The sequence below is a fragment of the Pleuronectes platessa genome, chromosome 4 (assembly GCF_947347685.1).
Source record: "Pleuronectes platessa chromosome 4, fPlePla1.1, whole genome shotgun sequence".
NCBI lineage: Eukaryota > Metazoa > Chordata > Actinopteri > Pleuronectiformes > Pleuronectidae > Pleuronectes > Pleuronectes platessa.
The window spans coordinates 25,931,268-25,949,433 of NC_070629.1; the positions used below are offsets into that span (position 1 = coordinate 25,931,268).

Genomic DNA, 18,166 nt, shown 5'->3' on the forward strand with positions numbered 1-18,166 from the left:
ATGAACGTTATATATTGACCTACATATGGTTCTGAGTTGCAGTACAACTAAAAACTGCATTTTAATTTTGTTTTCAATTCTTAAGCACTGAAAATCACTGTTTTTAGTTTTTTACACATTTTTCTGGATTTGTAAGAGGTTTTTAAATAAAACCAACATGGAAAACCAAATGTTAAAGATTCCTTCTATCCACTTGCACGCACGCACACAGACATAAACACACACACATGTAGGCACGCGCGCGCATTGGCACATCAGTGGGCCGCGGATTACTTTCTAGTCAGAATGGTGGTCCCTGGGACAAAACCAGTTGAAAACCCCTGATCTATCATTTACCTACTTCTGTCTTTTGTCTCCTCTAGAGCTCCAGGAGCAACACTTTCTTAATGAGGAAAAGCTTCCTGCTGACCAGCAGCTCTGGAACCTTGAGAGGAACCCCAGTCTGGACCAAGAGGAGCCAGAACCTCCACAGATTAAAGAGGAGGAGGAGCACTGCATCGGTCTGGAAGTAGAGCAGCTTGTACTGAAGCAGGAGGATCAAGATAACCTTTTATTGAATCCCACTCTCAAGGACAGTGACCACAGTGAACCAGAACCAAGTGACCACCAGCTCCTCTCCCACAGCTCAGCTCAGAGCCAAGATCTCAGCGGAGGCCAGCATGGAAACTCAAAATCAGTTAGTAATGCAGAGCCGGCATCAGAAAAGGGACATCATGTGATCACAAGAGCAAAAGGGAGCACAAGTCCCAGTAACCTTGCATGTAGCCCTACCATGTCAAAGATTGTGCCGAATATCTGCAAGAGTAAAAAGGTTCTCCAGTGTGACACTTGTGGAAAAGTCTTTAAGTGGAAGTCATTATTAAATGGACATCTGAAGGTGCACACAGGTGAAAAATCATATCTTTGCAAAACCTGTGGAAAAAGATTTGGGTACAAGTCAGCACTAAAAACACATTTGAGAGTCCACACAGGGGAGAAACTGTATTCTTGCGAAAGGTGTGAAAAAAGTTTCACATTAAGCAAAAATTTGAAGATCCACGAGAGAACACACACGGGCGAGAGACCTTTTTCTTGCAAAACTTGTGGGAAAAGTTTTAGCCAGAGAGCTAGTCTGCAGGGACACGAGAGAACGCACACGGGTGAGAGACTTTTTTCTTGCAAAACTTGTGGGAGAAGTTTTAGTGCGAGAACTAGCCTGCAGGGACACGAGAGAACGCACACGGGTGAGAAACCTTTTTCTTGCAAAACTTGTGGGAAAAGTTTTAGTGCGAAACAAACCCTGCAGGATCACGAGAGAACGCACACGGGCGAGAAGCCTTTTTCTTGCAAAACTTGTGGGGCAAGATTTAACAGTAGAAGTAACGTGCAGGTCCACCAGAGAACACACACGGGCGAGAAGCCTTTTTCTTGCAAAACGTGTGGGAAAAGTTTTAGTGCGAGACAAACCCTGCAGGATCACGAGAGAACGCACACGGGCGAGAAGCCTTTTTCTTGCAAAACTTGTGGGAAAAGTTTTAGCTTGAGAAATAACCTGCAGAGACACGAGAGAACGCACACAGGCGAGAAACCTTTTTCTTGCAAAACTTGTGGGAGAAGTTTTAGCCTGAGAAATACCCTAAAGGTCCACGAGAGAATGCACACGGGGGAGAGACGTTTTTCTTGCAAAACTTGTGGGAGAAGTTTTACAACTAAAATGACCCTGCAGGTCCACGAGAGAACGCACACAGGTGAGAGACCTTTTTCTTGCAAAACTTGTGGGAGAAGTTTTAGCCAGAGATCTACCCTGCAGAGACATGAGAGAACGCACACGGGCGAGAAAGCTTTTCTTGCCAAACTTGTGGGAAAAGTTTTACACTTGGATGTAGGTTGAAAGTCCACATGAGAAGCCATAAAGGGGAGGAGTATTATCCATGTACAACTTGTGGGGAAAGATTTGTTATCAAATCAATTCTAACCAAACATTTGATGACCCATACATAGCAAAACTGATATTTTTGTAAAATGTTGTAAAGATCTCTCACTTGCCAGTTTATACAAAGTCCACAGGAGAAAACATCCAGTTGAGAAGCCACTCCATGGCAACACGAGAGGGATAATATTTGCTCAAGCATTGTCAAAGAAGTTGTTACTTAGATATTTATTTATTAATTAGTGATACAACAGTTAGGGAAAACAACACTGAAAATGTTTCCAGGAGGCCAAACAAGAGATGAACCTGGTTGTAGTTCAATGCTTTATGAAGTTCCATCACCACTGACGAGGAGCAGACTTCAATAACTTCACAAAGCATTGAACTACAGCCAGGTTCATCACTTACATCTACACAAGAGTTATTGTGTACATTTGCATTAGCTGCATCTCTGCAACTGAATGTGGAAAATATCCCATTGAGGAGACATCACAATATCTTTGATGCAGTACATGGTCAACAACATTTGCTGAAGTACCCACGTTTCTGTTCTTCATGTGACTGTCATTGATATTTACATCTGCAAAGGAAGTGATGTTTTCAACCATGTATCTTTGTTTATTCATTTATCAGCCATTTATACCAGATGGTGCAGGAAGGGGACGGGGGTGAGAGAAATTGATTGGGTAAAGTGGCAGATCCAGGATATTTTATTATCAGTGAATGTTGAGAGATGTTGTCAATGTGTCAGGAAAGACTGAGGATCAAGATGTAAAAATCTGACATATTTGTGGTACAGAGATTTATAAGAACAAAGTATGTGAGGCAGATTATCAGATGACTTCCCTTTTCTTTTTCCTATTACAAAAGAAGAAAATATGTTGTTAATGTGTACACTGTCCTAAATGACTCACTGTAAATGTTTATTCTTTTGTACTACGTGTATTCAATACTTCAGTGCATTTGCAGTTCATTAAAGTTTTTTGAAATATGAAGTTTTTTGAATCTGTGTTTGTCTGTAACTTAGCAAAAAACTCCTGGACATCAACATGAAACTGGGTGAAAAGATGTGGTCAGGTGATCTTGATGAAAAACATCTTACACATTTAGAGGACTATCATTCAAGTGTTTGTAACTTGGTGCTGCTGGATTGAATTGAAACAAGTAAGATACATGGAAACACTGAAGAATACTTTGTTTTAGAATGGTATCAACAAAGGAGACAGGAAGTTAAATATCCACTTCAAATTAATCAGACAGAGCTGAATATTATAGTAATTATGCAGAGGAGTTCAGTAGAGTACATCATTGTTTTTATATCTCTAATAGATGCTGGAGATACAAGGAGAATTTAATGTTTTAGTCCTGAATCTGTTTTGAGCCACGCTCCAATCCCGAAGGTGGCAGTGATGCACCCGGAAGCTGTTTGCCAACATTCATTATTAGCCTACTGTCTAGAAAAAACCACCACAGTGCTGTTCATTCGTGAGGCAGACTTCAAACTATCATACTAAACAACCTCACCTACAGCCAGACTGACCTCCTCCACCGAGCATTCCACAGCCGGACACAGTTTGATGCCGTGTCAGCGTGTGAGTTTGTGGAGGCCGAAGCCTCCACCTGCAGCAACCATGCTGCACAAACACACCGGAAGCTACCAACTAAACTGCTGCTACTGACACTATCACTCCCACAGGAACAAAACACCCCTACTATAAGTAAAGAGCGAAAAGAGCAAAGAAAAGGTAGAGAAAGAGAGAGAGAGACAGACAGACAGAAAGATTGTTGTCCCCTCAGCGGTCGGACTTTCAAACCAGCTGTAGCCCTGGTGTTTGGCACACACACATTTTAATATATTCTAGTATTTTGACAAGGACGAATGTATCCTTAGCTGATTTAGTGGAGGAGCTGAAGAAGACTGGACTCCAAGCTGCTCTTGCTGATCACTGCTATGCTGGACCTGAAGTTGCGGCCTGTGATGTCTGCACTGGGAGAAAACTGAAAGCTCTGAAGTCCTGTTTGAATTGTTTGGCCTCTTATTGTGAAAAACACCTTGAGCCTCATCTTCAGTCAGCTGCATTGAAGAAGCACAAGCTGGTGGAGCCCTCGGAGAAGCTCCAGGAGAACATCTGCTCTCGTCACGACGAGGTGATGAAGATGTTCTGCCGACGTGACAGCAGCTGTGTCACAGGTCAGAGGTCGACTACAGGACATTCTGAGTGAGACAAAGATTTTACAGATTGTTTCTCAAGTGGATGTTTTACTGCCACAACCAGAGCCACAGACCAGAGCTGACTCTTAATATATTCATAGGAAATCACACTGGATCCAGACACAGCAAACAAATATCTGTTATTATCTGAGGGAAACAGAAAAGTAACACACATGAGTGAAGAACAGTCTTATTCTGATCACCCAGACAGATTCACTGATTGGCCTCAGGTCCTAAGTAGAGAGAGTCTGACTGGACGTTGTTACTGGAAGGTGGAGGTGAGAGGAGCAGTTGATGTATACAAGAATACCAGCAGAGCGGGAAACTCACTTGAATGTATATCTTGGTCATTAGCTTGTGTTCGAAACAGTTATAACTTTCATTACAACAGCATCAGGACTCCAGTGTCAGGTCCTGTGTCCTCCAGAGTAGGAGTGTACCTGGATCACAGTGCAGGTGTTCTGTCCTTCTACAGAGTCTCTGACACCATGACTCTCCTCCACAGAGTCCAGACCACATTCACTCAGCCTCTCTATGCTGGAGTTAGGGTTTATGATGATGGAGCCACAGCTGAGTTCTGTAAACTCAAGTAGACTCGAGTCATTAAAAGCAGTGATTTAGATTCTGTGTGTAAATCTTTAACTTCTTTTGTCTCCATGTTTGTTGATCAAAGTTCGTCGTGGTGACGTTTCTGCTCCGCACAGAGATCAGCTGTCAATCAAACACTGAACTTCCTTTATCACACGTGTTTACTTCTCATTTTGTAAAGACAGAAATCTATTATTACACTGAAATGAATGGGTTTGAAAGAACTGATGTTGCTGTTGTTTTCTAAATCAATGTAGAAATAAGGTTGTGGGATGTTTTAGAACCTGTATCGATCCTGATTAGTGTTGTGAAGGGGCGGAACATTTCTGGAACTTTCCATGGGAAGTTAAATTCAGGAATTATCGAAATGTGGACTCTTTTTTTGCAGAAGTTAGCCTATAACAGGGAACTTAAAGGAAGTTGAAAACAAGACAAGGCGAGCCGAGCTCAGCTGGAGCCTGGATGCAGCTAGTTGGGAACATTGTCTGCCAGAAAAGTAAACCTATGACTTTGTGTTGTTGTTGAACGTCTTTGTCATTACCTAGCATGTTGATTATTTGTTACACTGAAGCCATCTTCATGATAATACCAAGTTCATTTGTATACAGTAGGCTAACCTTTTACAAGCGTGAGAGTAGTATATATATTCAGTTGCAATCAGAAATATTCAACCCCCCCAAAGATTTTAAAGATTTATCAATTAAAGGTTTTTCAAAGAGCAAGATTCTGCTTCGGAAGACTTCTTTATGAGTTGAGTGATACAGAAAATCAACTCAGAAAATGCATGATTTAGTATTTGTGTGTAACAGTATATATCGTTAAGATAGCCATGTTACAATTATTCAACCCCGATATAATATTGTTGTTTTTAAAGCTGTCTGAGAGTTTTTATGGCCTAAAGTGGAGTTGAAACGTTATTAAGCCTTTGGGAACTCTATAATGATCCTTCATTGGCTTCAGATGTGATGCGTATATAAACCCCACCCATGAAGGTATTCAAGGTGAGTTGCATCATGGGAGAGACAAAGGAGCTTCCACCAAAGCTGAGCGAGAAGATTATTTCATCACACCTGAAGGGCCTTGGGTAGAAGAAGATTTCCAAAAAGAAACATCATTGGGAGCATTATACGAGATATTAAAACTTATGGAACAGGGCTTTCAGTGGAAGAAAGCCCAACCTTTCATCAAGGGCCCTCAGCAACTTAGTCAGCACAACAGAGCGAGAGATGGAGAGAAAGAGATTTTTGAATTTAGAAAACAACTTTATTAGGCACTATTTTTTGACAACACACATTGAAACACCAAATAACTTATTTTAAATGACAAATGGATAAAAGAATCACACAAGATAATCAGCACAAACGAGTTCTCGAGTTGTCACAGAACATAAAACATCTTGAAAACACCACAGATCATTAAAAGAGTCCAGGTCACCTGCTGCTTTATAAAAACTCAAATCAACCAACAGTCAGGATCTAATCACGTTGACACAGACAGGGACCAACAAAATGGGGACGTTCTGCTCTACCTTCCTCTTCCTGCTAAGCCATCTTAGCCTGCCCTAAATCAAAGATTAAAAGATGGCTTTTGTGTTTTTTGTTGGCGAGTGTATTTAAATCCATGAATAAAACCCTGCTTGTTAAAAACCTCTTTAAAACTGGTAAAAACAACTTGTAAAAACAGAAACAAACCATAGAGACGGTGACAGAGAGTTGCCTTTACACTACAAAATGGGCATTTGCCTCCATGGTGTTCTTGATTATGGAGACAAAGGCGTTCACTGCCATGATGCCGTAGACACTGGAGGTGTCCGTGTCTCTTATTCAGTGGAGGTTTATACAACGACTTCCACTGAGGTCCGGTTTCTTGGGCTCCACCAAAATAGCTCCTCCAAGGAGTGTCAGTCGTCCATTCAGTTATTTTATGTTAAGTGTTTTTACCATTAGTCTATAGAGAGTTTTTCCGGAAGCTCCCTCCAGGGAGACCAAGCGAGCCGGCTGCACCAGAGGTCCAGAACAGTCTTTGATATCCAATGCCAGGAAAGTGGCGAGGAAAGGGTCCCCCACATTGGGGGGAATGGAACCATCTTTAAAAGAGTTTAAAAGCTAGATGTGCTGATCTGCCAGTCTCCAGTGGTCAAGTACCCTCGCCATCGTTCTTTCGGATTTTAACCCCAGTTTGTTGGCCAGCCCTGTGGGGTCTTCTGGTCGAGGCCCGGCTAGCTCCACCTCCTGGCCCAGCGTGGCAACTCCGCGAGCCTGCAGAACTCTGGACAGGGTGCCTTGTGCCCAGCGGGGGTGATCTAAAACAGTCCCATACAGGACAAGCTCATGCAGCAGCCAGTGCAGGGAGTCCCCCTCTTGCCTTCGCTCTTTTTTTAAAAGGTTCCAGGCTTTTAAAACACTCTTGTAAAACCCAGGAAGAGATGGTGAGACTATCTTGGTATCTTTAATTAAAAACAGAATAAATGTTACAGGATGCACCGGGATAGAGGTCTCCACAGAGCGTCCCTTGGCCGGTCAGCATCTCTGGACGAACTGGAGGCAGAAGGCAGCGCCCCTGCTGTCCAGATGGACCAGGCCTTGCCCCCTCTCCTCCTCAGGAAGGAAAATTACACTCTTTGTCTGCCTCAAAAGAATTCTATTAAAACCCGTTGTACCTCTTCCAGGAGAGAGGTGGAGGATCAACACAAGCCAGCCTGTGCCACAGGGTAGATGAGACCAGGTTGTTTGCTATTAGTGTCCGGCCTTTAAACCACATCTTGGGCAACAGCCACTTCCATTTTATCAATCAACCTTTTACCTTCTCCAGGACATTGTCCCAATTTTTTTCAATGTGGGCCTCATCTCCCAGGAAGACTGAGTTATTTGAGTCCTCCTTTCTTCCCAACCCAGTCTAATCAGAAAACGTTCAATGGCAACGTTGGTCCACTTGGAACGACGTTACCATCTCACAATCTGAGAGGCCAGATTGTGAGATGGTAACATTTAGTCCTCCCATTGTTTTGCATTGGCGTGTTCTCACGTCACGTGACTCTCAAGCTCCCGTCTGCGGAGAGGAAAACATGGCGGAGATTCCCTGTTTTTTCAGATAAAAATATAATTTTGTAACTTAGTTTGGGCATAAAAATACATTCTGACACCATTTCTAGCCAGAAATGTGCTCTTTGCTTCCACAGTCTTCAGCCAGTTCGTGCTTATGATAAATATTTTAATAGTTATCACGCATGTTTTTATCGTTGCTATGACGGTTGCCATGCCACCACGGCGCAGCTTGGTGTTTAAATCACAGTCCCTGCGTGGTGTCCTTCAGTGATCGTGAATGTTATTCATGTTATACAATAGTAATATTTGAGGTTAGATTACATCTCTAATGAGAAGGAACCTGCGAGTCTGTTCATACCGAAGCCGGCCCGAGTGCGCGACCGGCCCGGACCGAGTGCGCGACCGGACCGAGTGCGCGAGCGGACATGACGTGTAGCTGTCGTAAAAACCCTATTTGTAAACAACCAGCCCTTTTAACTCGGGGCTGCGTTATACACACGGAGCGCTTGGAAGACCACGATGTCATCTTCCTTCTGTCAGGTAAGTAGTTTATTGTTTTTAAAGATCGTTACGATCTAGGTTTACAGTCCGAGTGCGGAGAGAGTCCGTCAATCCACACTATGGACGCTGTTCATCAGCTAATACGCCATTGTTAGCCACATGCTTCAGGCCACGGTAGCCTGTGCTACCTGGGAGGTGAATACATGGTTGTTGAAAGCAGTTCAAGACGCTTAGCTCATCATTGAGGGACGCTACAATATAAATATAAACATGAATTTGATTTATGAATGCTTTAGATTAATAAGGAGTGTATTTGTCTGCCATTACTCCACAATATCAGGTCAATTTGGTTTAATGTATAGTATGCACTATGACAATAATGTTTCCATGTTATGGAGTTGCGATTCATTTTATAAAACAACTTGGGAGATAGTTGAGAGCCCAAGTACTGAAGCAGCCCGTATGCAGCGAAAGGACAGTGCAAAGGAAACGGTTACAGCTGCTGCAAACCGTGAGTTCCTGGAGTGGTGGAGATGGGACAGCATCGGAGCAGCCTGTGAGCCAAAGTGTGGAGGATGTCGCTGTGGAAACTGCCAACCAGGAGGAAAGGAAATGACACTGGCTGAAGAAAGGGAGCTTGAAATAATAAAAGAAGGACTCACCTATGTCCAAGGAGACTCTCACACAACATCGCCGCATTGGGATGCAAAGTATCCATGGACAGAAGATCCTGCCTCGCTCCCCAACAACAAAGGTGCAGTTGAAGCTACATTCTTGAGAACAGAAAGACAACTAAGGAGGGAGCCAGAGTGGAAATCAGCATACAGAGCCCAGGTCCACGAGATGGTTGAGAGGGGCGCAGCCGTAAAACTCACTAATGAGGTCATCAGCAAGTGGACAGGACCAGTGTGGTATGTAAGCCATTTGGTGGCGCCAAACCCTCACTCAGTGACGACTCCAGTCCGGCTTGTGTGGAACAGCAGCCAGAAGTGCAGGGGAGTGAGCATGAATGATATTCTGCTAAAGGGGCCAGATGTTTTAAACCCGATCAGAGCTGTGCTGCTGAGATTCAGAAGAGGTGTGTATGCTGCACTTGGAGACATCAGGAAGATGTATAATTCAGTGTGGCTAGAAGAGCGAGAGATGCATCTCCACCGATTCCTTTGGAGGGACAATCCAGATGAGGAGATGGGTCAATATGCCATCACAAGGGTGAACATTGGAGACAGGCCAGCCGGTTGCATTGCACAGGTAGCTATGCGGGAGACAGCAAGATTGGCCATCTTTGCTCACATGGAAGAGGAGCGCAGAGTCCTGGAAAAGGACAGTTATGTGGATGACATTCTAACTTCCCATAACAGCCTGGAGGAACTAGACAAGATGACTGAAGGCGTTGAAGAAATTCTGAGAGCCGGAGGCTTCTTTCTGAAACCGTGGGTCCGGTCAGGCCAAAGTGGGAGGCCGGAGGCTGCAGCAAAGGTCCTGACATCAAGAGTGGAAGGGATGGAGAAGAAAACCTTCATCCTCCCAAACCAAATGAGGGATGAAGATAACAAAGCCCTGGGCATTGGATACAAGGTGGAGGAGGACAAGCTCTACATGATGACCTCGATCAACTTTTCCAAAAGGAAAAAGAAGATGAGAGTAGGCAAGGATCTTCTCAGAATGGAGGTGAAACCTGGAACGCCTAACCCGCTGACAAGAAGGGACCTGTTAAGCCAAGTAGCTGGACTCTACGACCCCATCGGTTTGGTATCACCTCTGAAACAGAAGGGCGCTATCCTTGTTAGGAGAGCATTCCAGGAGGCAGGAGGAGGGAAGTTGACCCGTGAGACCTGGGATAAACCACTGTCAGAGAGCCTCAGAGAAGAAGCCATTCAGCTGTTTGAGGAGTATGCGCAGCTTGGACAAGTTCAGTTTCAAAGAAGCCTGACACCAGCTCACTGGAAAGGGAAACCATGGGGAATCACATTCTCAGACGGGAGTGACAAATCATATGGAGCTGTGATGTACCTGAGGTGGAACACTAGTAAAGGAGTCGATATCCGGTTTGTAGAGTCGAAAGCCAAGCTGACTCCACTGGATCAGAAAGGGGAGGCCGTGAAGGCTGAGATCTGCGGCGCTGTCTTTGCAGCCAGGCTCAGGAAGTACGTTGAGAAGCATGGAGGCCTGGAGATAGAGCGATGGCTCCACCTGGTGGACAGTCAAACAGTCCTAGGAGCCATTCAAAGAGAGAGTTATGGGTACCAAACTTTCTTTGCGAACAGAGTGGGTGAAATCCAGAAGGCTGGCTCAGTTGAAGACTGGTGGTGGATCCCTGGAGAGCATAACATTGCTGACATCATTACAAGAGGAGGCACTCATGAAGATCTAAAGGAGGATTCCACATGGCAGGATGGGCCAGAGTTCCTAAAGTGGCCAGTGGAGGAGTGGCCTAAAAAGTCAGCAGGAGAGGTTGCAGTGCACGCTAGAGAGAGTGTCAACAGACTCCAGAGAAAGGCATTCTCAGCAGGAATGACAAGGGCTCAATCTAAGATAAGCCAAGCAAGTGCCCCACAAAAAGACCTGAAGGGTGAAAGTGGAGAGAAAAGTATGGCCGCTGATCCAGCTCTTCTGGCAGGAAGGGCACCCAGGAGATGGGAAATAAAGAACCTACTGGAAGTGAGGAATTACAGCTCCTTGTCCAAGCTGGTCAGGATCATCGCCTGGATATGGCGAGCTGCCAAGAAGTGGATAGAGATGAAAAGCCAGTCAAGAACTCAAGAAGCTAAGCATAAAGTGTCATCACTAAAGGAAAAGGCCAAGCAAACTGTGCTTACAGTGAGAGAGCGTGAAGATGGCCTCAGGGATCTCTTTAGTGAAGCTCAGGAAGGTGTAGCTTTTCCTGACACTACCCTAAGCAGACTGGCAGTATACAGAGATGCGGACTCTGAGCTCTTGGTTTGTGGAGGCAGGATTCAGATGTTTGATGAAGACAAAACTGCAGTGCCCATCTTACCATACGAGGCATGGGTGTCTACATTGCTGGCACAGGAAGCCCACAAGGCAAACCATGAGGGAATAGCAGGAACCTTGCTCAGGATGAGGAAAAAAGCCTGGGTAATCAAAGGTCGAAGAATTGCAAAACAAGTAGTAGACAGTTGTGTGGTATGCAGGAAAAACAGGGCAAAACAGTGCCAGCAGATCATGAGTGACTTGCCACCAGAGCGAACAGGCCCAGCATTGCCATTTGAGTTTACAACCATGGACCTGTTCGGACCTTATGAGGTAAAAGATGAAGTAAGGAAAAGGGTCAAACTCAAAGTCTGGGGGGTTGTATTCTGCTGCATGGCTTCAAGAGCCATACACACTGATGTTGTGAGTGACCAGTCTTCTGAGGGATTTCTGCTGGCCTACCAAAGATTCTCTGCACTGAGGGGACACCCTAGGAAATTGTGGACAGATCCTGGCACAAACTTTGTAGGGGCCAGACCTGCTCTGGAGGAGCTTCACAGATTTCTGAGCAGACTGAACAGGTCTCAGATTGAAGAGGAAGCTGTCAATCATGGAACAGAGTGGTCATGGAGGATTCACCCTGCAGACTCTCCCCACAGAAATGGAGCAGCAGAGGCAGCTGTCAAGATAGTGAAGCGAGCCCTGAACAACCTTGGTGGTGATGGAGTTCTCACATGGGGGGAATTCCAAACATTCCTCTTCATGGCAGCCAACCTGGCAAATGAAAGACCGATAGATGCCAGGATTCAAAGCCGAGAGGACTGTGTGGAATACATCAGTCCCAATTCCCTCATACTGGGACGAGCCAGCCCAAGAGGAGACCCGGGAGATTTCAAGTTTGAAGGTTACCCATACAAGAGACTCCAAACCATACAAGCAGAGGTCAGCAAATTCTGGAAGAAGTGGTGCCAGCTAGCTGGTCCTAACCTGTTCATAAGGAGCAAGTGGCACACAAGAGAGAGGAACGTTGCAGTGGGAGATGTGGTCTGGCTGGCTGACCAAAATGCCTTGAGGAGTCAATATAAATTGGCCAGGGTAGTCAGTGTTAATGCTGACCGAAGAGGAATCGTCAGAGATGTAAATGTGAGGACCTTTCCAAGCTACCCTGTTCCAGTCATGAAGCCAAGCACAGGGGACACAAGCAGACAAGGAGCCAGGAAACTCTTGAAGAGAATCCCTGTGTCCATTCTCTGCAGGGATGTGAGACGACTGGTCATCCTTCTTCCTGTTGAAGAGCAACGATAGAATGAATAGATAGAGTGTGACCTCCTTGGGTTGAGCAACCAGGAGGTCAAGTGGGAGGTGTAAAGACAGAGATCGCATTTAGATTAAAAAACCTCTAGTGGCGTGGAGGGGAGATGCGCAAATCACACGTGTTCGATTTGCGCACACACCGGGCGGCACTTGCCTGATTACGGCACGTGAGGTGAGTGAGCACGGGTGAGGAAATAAAGGTCCGCGATTTCCGGCCGGGCTATGAAGGGTTTGTGCATTGGAGGACACGAGAGCACGCATTGGTATGTTATTTATATTTTGAACTAAGGTGTAGTTTGCACAATGCGTATGTTTCTGGCACTTTTTCCCGTTTGTCATGTCTTCTATGTGACAGCGCATGGGTCGGCGCAGACGTCCTTAGTGACGTCTTGGGCACGTTTGGTGGAGGCGCACATGGTGAAAATGTTTGTATGGAAGACCATTGTTGTTTTACATCATAGTGATATTGTAATTATATAGATTTGTTTATGATATCTAACAGATATTTGGATTTGATTTAAATGTTTGATTAGGCATTTTGATTTATTTGAACTAACTTGATTTAATTTGTCTTTATCAATAGGTTTTCAACCTAATCCTGATCCTAATCCTAAATCCGAATAAGACTACGGAATGTTTGTTGGTCATGTTCAGAAGATTCATGTTCAATAAAATCAAGGAGAAAGGATTTGAGCTGTCCTGCGTCCTCTGTGTAACAGTGCCATTTCAAGTTGGGCAAGCACAGTTTAAAACATCACCCAGATAACTTGACAGCTATGTTCGGTTTTTTAATCAAGGAGGATCAAAGTGAAGCTACAGGAGTTTCATTAACGTCAACAACTTGGACCGAACACTTTGTTTTGCTTGATGAAGAGCAGGAAGGGCAGCCTGGAGAGAAAGAGAAGCCGGGTTGAGCCCATTACCATCATCCACGTACCACGAGGAAGATGAGGGAGAGAAATGATCCTACCATTAAAGAGGTACTTTTAAGTTACATACCAGAAAAAACATTTTATATAATTTGCCAAATATACATTTTTATTAAATCCCCAAAGTACGCTTGCTGAAATACAAGTTAATATCACACTGAAAGAAATTTGATCAATCATGCTTCCCTGCTGTGATTGTTTAACTAGGAAAACAACTTTTTCCACAGGAAGGCAAGTAAATTTAAGGAATACATGTGCAAAGTTTTCCTCTGTTATGTATAATGATGACCCCCATCAAACATAATGTTAGCAATATTTACACCTTTTAATTTATACTGTTTATTTCTGTCTACATGTGTGAATTTGCCTTCATTAGTTTCAGAAAAGAGCGATGATGTATCGGTCAGTGGGCGGCAGCACGAGACTCCGCAAACTAGTCTGTAAGCAAAGTAGACGAAGGCATCGAGGTTGCGGCCTGCCATCATTGTTATTTTGCTTAAGGGACTGAATATGTTTCATGTAGAAATATTAGCATTTCCCTTATATCTACCAAAACTGCTTGTTTCACAGACTGCAGTTTTGTTTTGATCCGATGTGGTGTGCAAATACAACCGTATCTGCAATGGGTTGTGGGGCATTAACATTTGTAACTCTAATTTTGTTTTGACAGACTGTGAAAAGAACGTTGAGAACATCACCACTCTACAGGAAGACACAGTCCAGTAATGGGTGTCAGAAGTTCAGTAGTGAACGACAGGTACTGTGGGAAAGTGTGTGTCATTGTTGTACAATGTCCTTTGACTCTGTTTAAACAAGGTTAACACAAAAAGGTTTGATTGTAAACTGATATCGGTACGAATTCATGTTATTCTCCTCGTCAAAAGAAACAAACAATCAAAATTACCTGCAGAACACCCTTGATGGACGCTTCAGCTGCATCGTCAGACTGGCCCGACAGCAAGATGCCAACTTTAATGCCAATTTATTTGTGTAACAATCTGTGACCAAATGTATAGATAACTTTTTGTAGATTGTCAAAATAGATAACCCATTTATTATAAAAAAACTACACTAGAATTACCGCACTGCGTTGTATGACTCCGCTAACCAGAGCAGTGTCCGTCTACATATTTCTACATATTTTCTCTCATATAAATGACACTGTATCTCTTGACAACTGAAACCATAAGATGAGGTCAGTGTGGCCTTGACCTTTTTACTTTAAGACAAATACAAAGTTAGACAATCCGAAAACATGCAGTTATGCCTCCGGCAACTCGCTATTGCAGAGGCATTAAAACCGTAGTGTAGTAGATTGGATTTTATTGGTGTTACATTGGACATCTTGTATGGGTACACCAAAAAATATATTTGGTTTCACATTCTAGATGGCAATAAGCAGAGTCATCAACTCAGGAAAAATATTTCTGTAGAAAAGAAAGCCTTGTATGTGTGTATGTATACATACACACAAACGCACAATTGAGACGTTTTTGTCTTTTATCATATATTCTCAGGCAGTACTGACGCATTTACTGAGAGGGGACGTGAGGGCCTACTCTGCATGCTCAGAGTTCAAGCCCAGCAGGCTGCAGCGGGCCTGACATATTCTGGAACAGCAGCACAGTCTTTAGATGACTCCTCTGAAGATGAAAACATGGCGAGGTACTTCTCCACTGATGAAGAACTGTGAGGGCTGTGATTAGCTACACTCTCTTGCTACAATGCTACTCATGCTACTCCCTGGCAGCCTTAGGAAGGCATTAGCTTGCTGTGTGGTAGCTGTTAGCTTCAGCATTTTTAGTTTTTAGTGGCCTGTCTGACGTTTATGTTTTAAAAAAACAATCAGAGGGAACCATCTTCATAATTTAACACTATGGTTTGTTTGTGTCCTTCAGTTCACAAACAAACATGAAACTGGGTGAAAAGATGTGGTCAGGTGATCTTGATGAAAAACATGTTACACATTTAGAGGACTATCATTCATAAGTGTGTGTAACTTGGTGCTGCTGGATTGAATTGATACAAGTACGATACATGGAAACACTGAAGAATACTTTGTTTTAGAATGATATCAACAAAGGAGACAGGAAGTTAAATATCCACTTCAAATTAATCAGACAGAGCTGAATATTACAGAACTGCTGCAGAGGAGTTCAGTAGAGTACATGATTGTTTTATATCTCTAATAGATGCTGGAGTTACAAGGAGAATTTAATGTTTTCGTCCTGAGTCTGTTTCTAGACACACTCCATCCAGAAGGTGGCAGTAATGCGCCTGGAAGCTGTTTTACAACCATCATTAGAAGACGAAGAAGAAGTACCGTTGTTAGCCTGCAATGCTAACATCCAACAGTACTTGATGCTACTCGGCTAAATGCTTTCGGATTAACTCTTCTACTACACAAGTGGTTTTGTTTCGTTTATAACACTTGTCGGCAGAAGTAAAGCAAGTCGCCATCTTCCGTATTCTGTCTCGCTTCGTTCTCGGAGACGTTAGTTGGCTAAAGCGTTCGAATGGAAATGTCTACAATCCAGAGTTTAAGACAGTTTATCAACGAGAGGTTACACACTGCTGCTGAAGACATATTTGTATGTTTTGAAGCGACTGTCGCAAAGTACGAGGATGAGATCGGTCGTCAGCGCAGACTGCTGGATGTAACTTTGAAACCTGTAGTAAAGCTAAAGATAATAGGTCTGTATCACCTGAGTTAGCGAACTATACACCACACTTATAATCCCTGCTAGTCTAAACACATGGACTCTTTTATCATGACTTCTGTCCATTGTCTCCTCCAGAGCTCCCACAGCGACATGTCTGTATCAAGGAAGAGTTTCCTGCTGACCTGCTGGAGAGGAACCCCAGTCCAGACCAAGAGGAGCCAGAACCTCCACAGATTAAGGAGCAGCAGGAGGAGCACTGCATCGGTCTGTCTCCTTTTGAAACCACATTTAAATTCACTCGATCTAGATTTTTGCTTGGATCTGCACCTAAATATAAACACGATAACTATCAATAATCTATCAGTTACCTACTTCTGTCTATTGTCTCCTCCAGAGCTCCCAGTGCAACACTTTCTTAATGAGGAAAAGCTTCCTGCTGACCAGCAGCTCTGGAACCTTGAGAGGAACCCAAGTCTGGACCAAGAGGAGCCAGAACCTCCACAGATTAAAGAGGAGGAGGAGCACTGCATCGGTCTGGAAGTAGAGCAGCTTGTACTGAAGCAGGAGGATCAAGATAACCTTTTGTTGAATCCTACTCTCAAAGAAAGTGACCACAGTGAACCAGAACCAAGTGACCACCAGCTCCTCTCCCACAGCTCAGCTCAGAGCCAAGATCTCAACGGAGGCCAGCATGGAAACTCAAAATCAATTAGTAATGCAGAGCAGGCATCAGAAAAGGGACATCATGTCATCACAAGAGCAAAAGGGAGCACAAGTCCCAGTAACCTTGCATGTAGCACTACCATGTCAAAGATTGTGCCGAATATCTGCAAGAGTAAAAAGGTTCTCCAGTGTGACACATGTGGAAAAGTCTTTAAGTGGAAGTCAGAATTAAATAGACATCTGAAGGTGCACACAGATGAGAGGCCACATCTTTGCAAAACCTGTGGAAAGAGATTTCGTTACAAGTCATCACTAGAAAAACATTTTAGGGTCCACACAGGGGAGAAAATGTATTCTTGCAAATTGTGTGAAAAAAGTTTCACATTAAGCACAAATTTGAAGGTCCACGAGAGAACACACATGGGCGAGAGACCTTTTTCTTGCAAAACTTGTGGGAGAAGTTTTAACCAGAGATCTACCCTGCAGAGACACGAGAGAACGCACACGGGCGAGAGACCTTTTTCTTGCAAAACTTGTGGGGAAAGTTTTAGTGCGAGAAGTACCCTGCAGGTCCACGAGAGAACGCACACGGGCGAGAGACCTTTTTCTTGCAAAACTTGTGGGAGAAGTTTTAGCCAGAGAACAACCCTTCTGGATCACGAGAGAACACACACTGGCGAGAGACGTTTTTCTTGCAAAACTTGTGGGAGAAGTTTTACAACTAAAATGACCCTGCAGGTCCACGAGAGAACGCACACGGGTGAGAGACCTTTTTCTTGCAAAACTTGTGGGAGAAGTTTTAGCCAGAGATCTACCCTGCAGAGACATGAGAGAACGCACAAGGGCGAGAAAGCTTTTCTTGCCAAACTTGTGGGAAAAGTTTTACACTTGGATGTAGCTTGAAAGTCCACATGAGAAGCCATAAAGGGAAGGAGTATTATCCATGTACAACTTGTGGGGAAAGATTTGTTATCAAATCACTTCTAACCAAACATTTGATGACCCACACATAGCAAAACTGATATTTTTGTAAAATGTTGTAAAGATCTCTCACTTGCCAGTTTATACAAAGTCCACAGGAGAATACATCCAGTTGAGAAGCCACACCATGGCAACACGAGAGGGATAATATTTGCTCAAGCATTGTCAAAGAAGTTGTTACTTAGATATTTATTCATTAATTAGTGATACAACAGTTAGGGAAAACGACACTGGAAATGTTTCCAGGAGACCAAACAAGAGATGAACCTTGTTGTAGTTCAATGCTTTATGTAGTTCCATCACCACTGACGAGGAGCAGACTTCAATAACTTCACAAAGCATTGAACTACAGACAGGTTCATCACTTACATCTACACAAGAGTTATTGTGTACATTTGCATTAGCTGCATCTCTGCAACTGAATGTGG

General features: G+C 43.8%; 2 protein-coding genes and 1 long non-coding RNA gene across 3 annotated transcripts; all 3 read left to right on the forward strand.

Moving 5' to 3' along the window:
• Positions 1–415: 415 nt before the first annotated feature.
• Positions 416–2,904, forward strand: LOC128437849 (oocyte zinc finger protein XlCOF6-like). Its single transcript, XM_053420141.1, has one exon. It carries the CDS (start codon positions 773–775, stop codon positions 1,868–1,870), a length of 1,098 nt encoding a protein of 365 aa, XP_053276116.1. The 5' UTR covers positions 416–772; the 3' UTR covers positions 1,871–2,904.
• A 5,276-nt stretch (positions 2,905–8,180) lies between these two features.
• LOC128437887 (uncharacterized) lies at positions 8,181–15,402 on the forward strand. The gene is made up of 4 exons (XR_008338271.1): positions 8,181–8,293; positions 13,300–13,482; positions 14,102–14,188; positions 14,949–15,402. It is a non-coding gene; the product is annotated as an uncharacterized LOC128437887 (long non-coding RNA).
• Positions 15,403–16,672: 1,270 nt separating this feature from the next.
• LOC128437872 (gastrula zinc finger protein XlCGF49.1) lies at positions 16,673–17,780 on the forward strand. The gene has a single exon (XM_053420166.1). The coding sequence runs from the start codon at positions 16,899–16,901 to the stop codon at positions 17,658–17,660; it is 762 nt and encodes a 253-aa protein (XP_053276141.1). The 5' UTR covers positions 16,673–16,898; the 3' UTR covers positions 17,661–17,780.
• Positions 17,781–18,166: the final 386 nt, after the last annotated feature.

Excerpts from the sequence above, each read along its gene's own strand:
- LOC128437849 (XM_053420141.1), top strand. The coding sequence starts at position 773 with ATGTCAAAGATTGTGCCGAATATCTGCAAGAGTAAAAAGGTTCTCCAG.
- LOC128437872 (XM_053420166.1), top strand. The coding sequence starts at position 16,899 with ATGTCAAAGATTGTGCCGAATATCTGCAAGAGTAAAAAGGTTCTCCAG.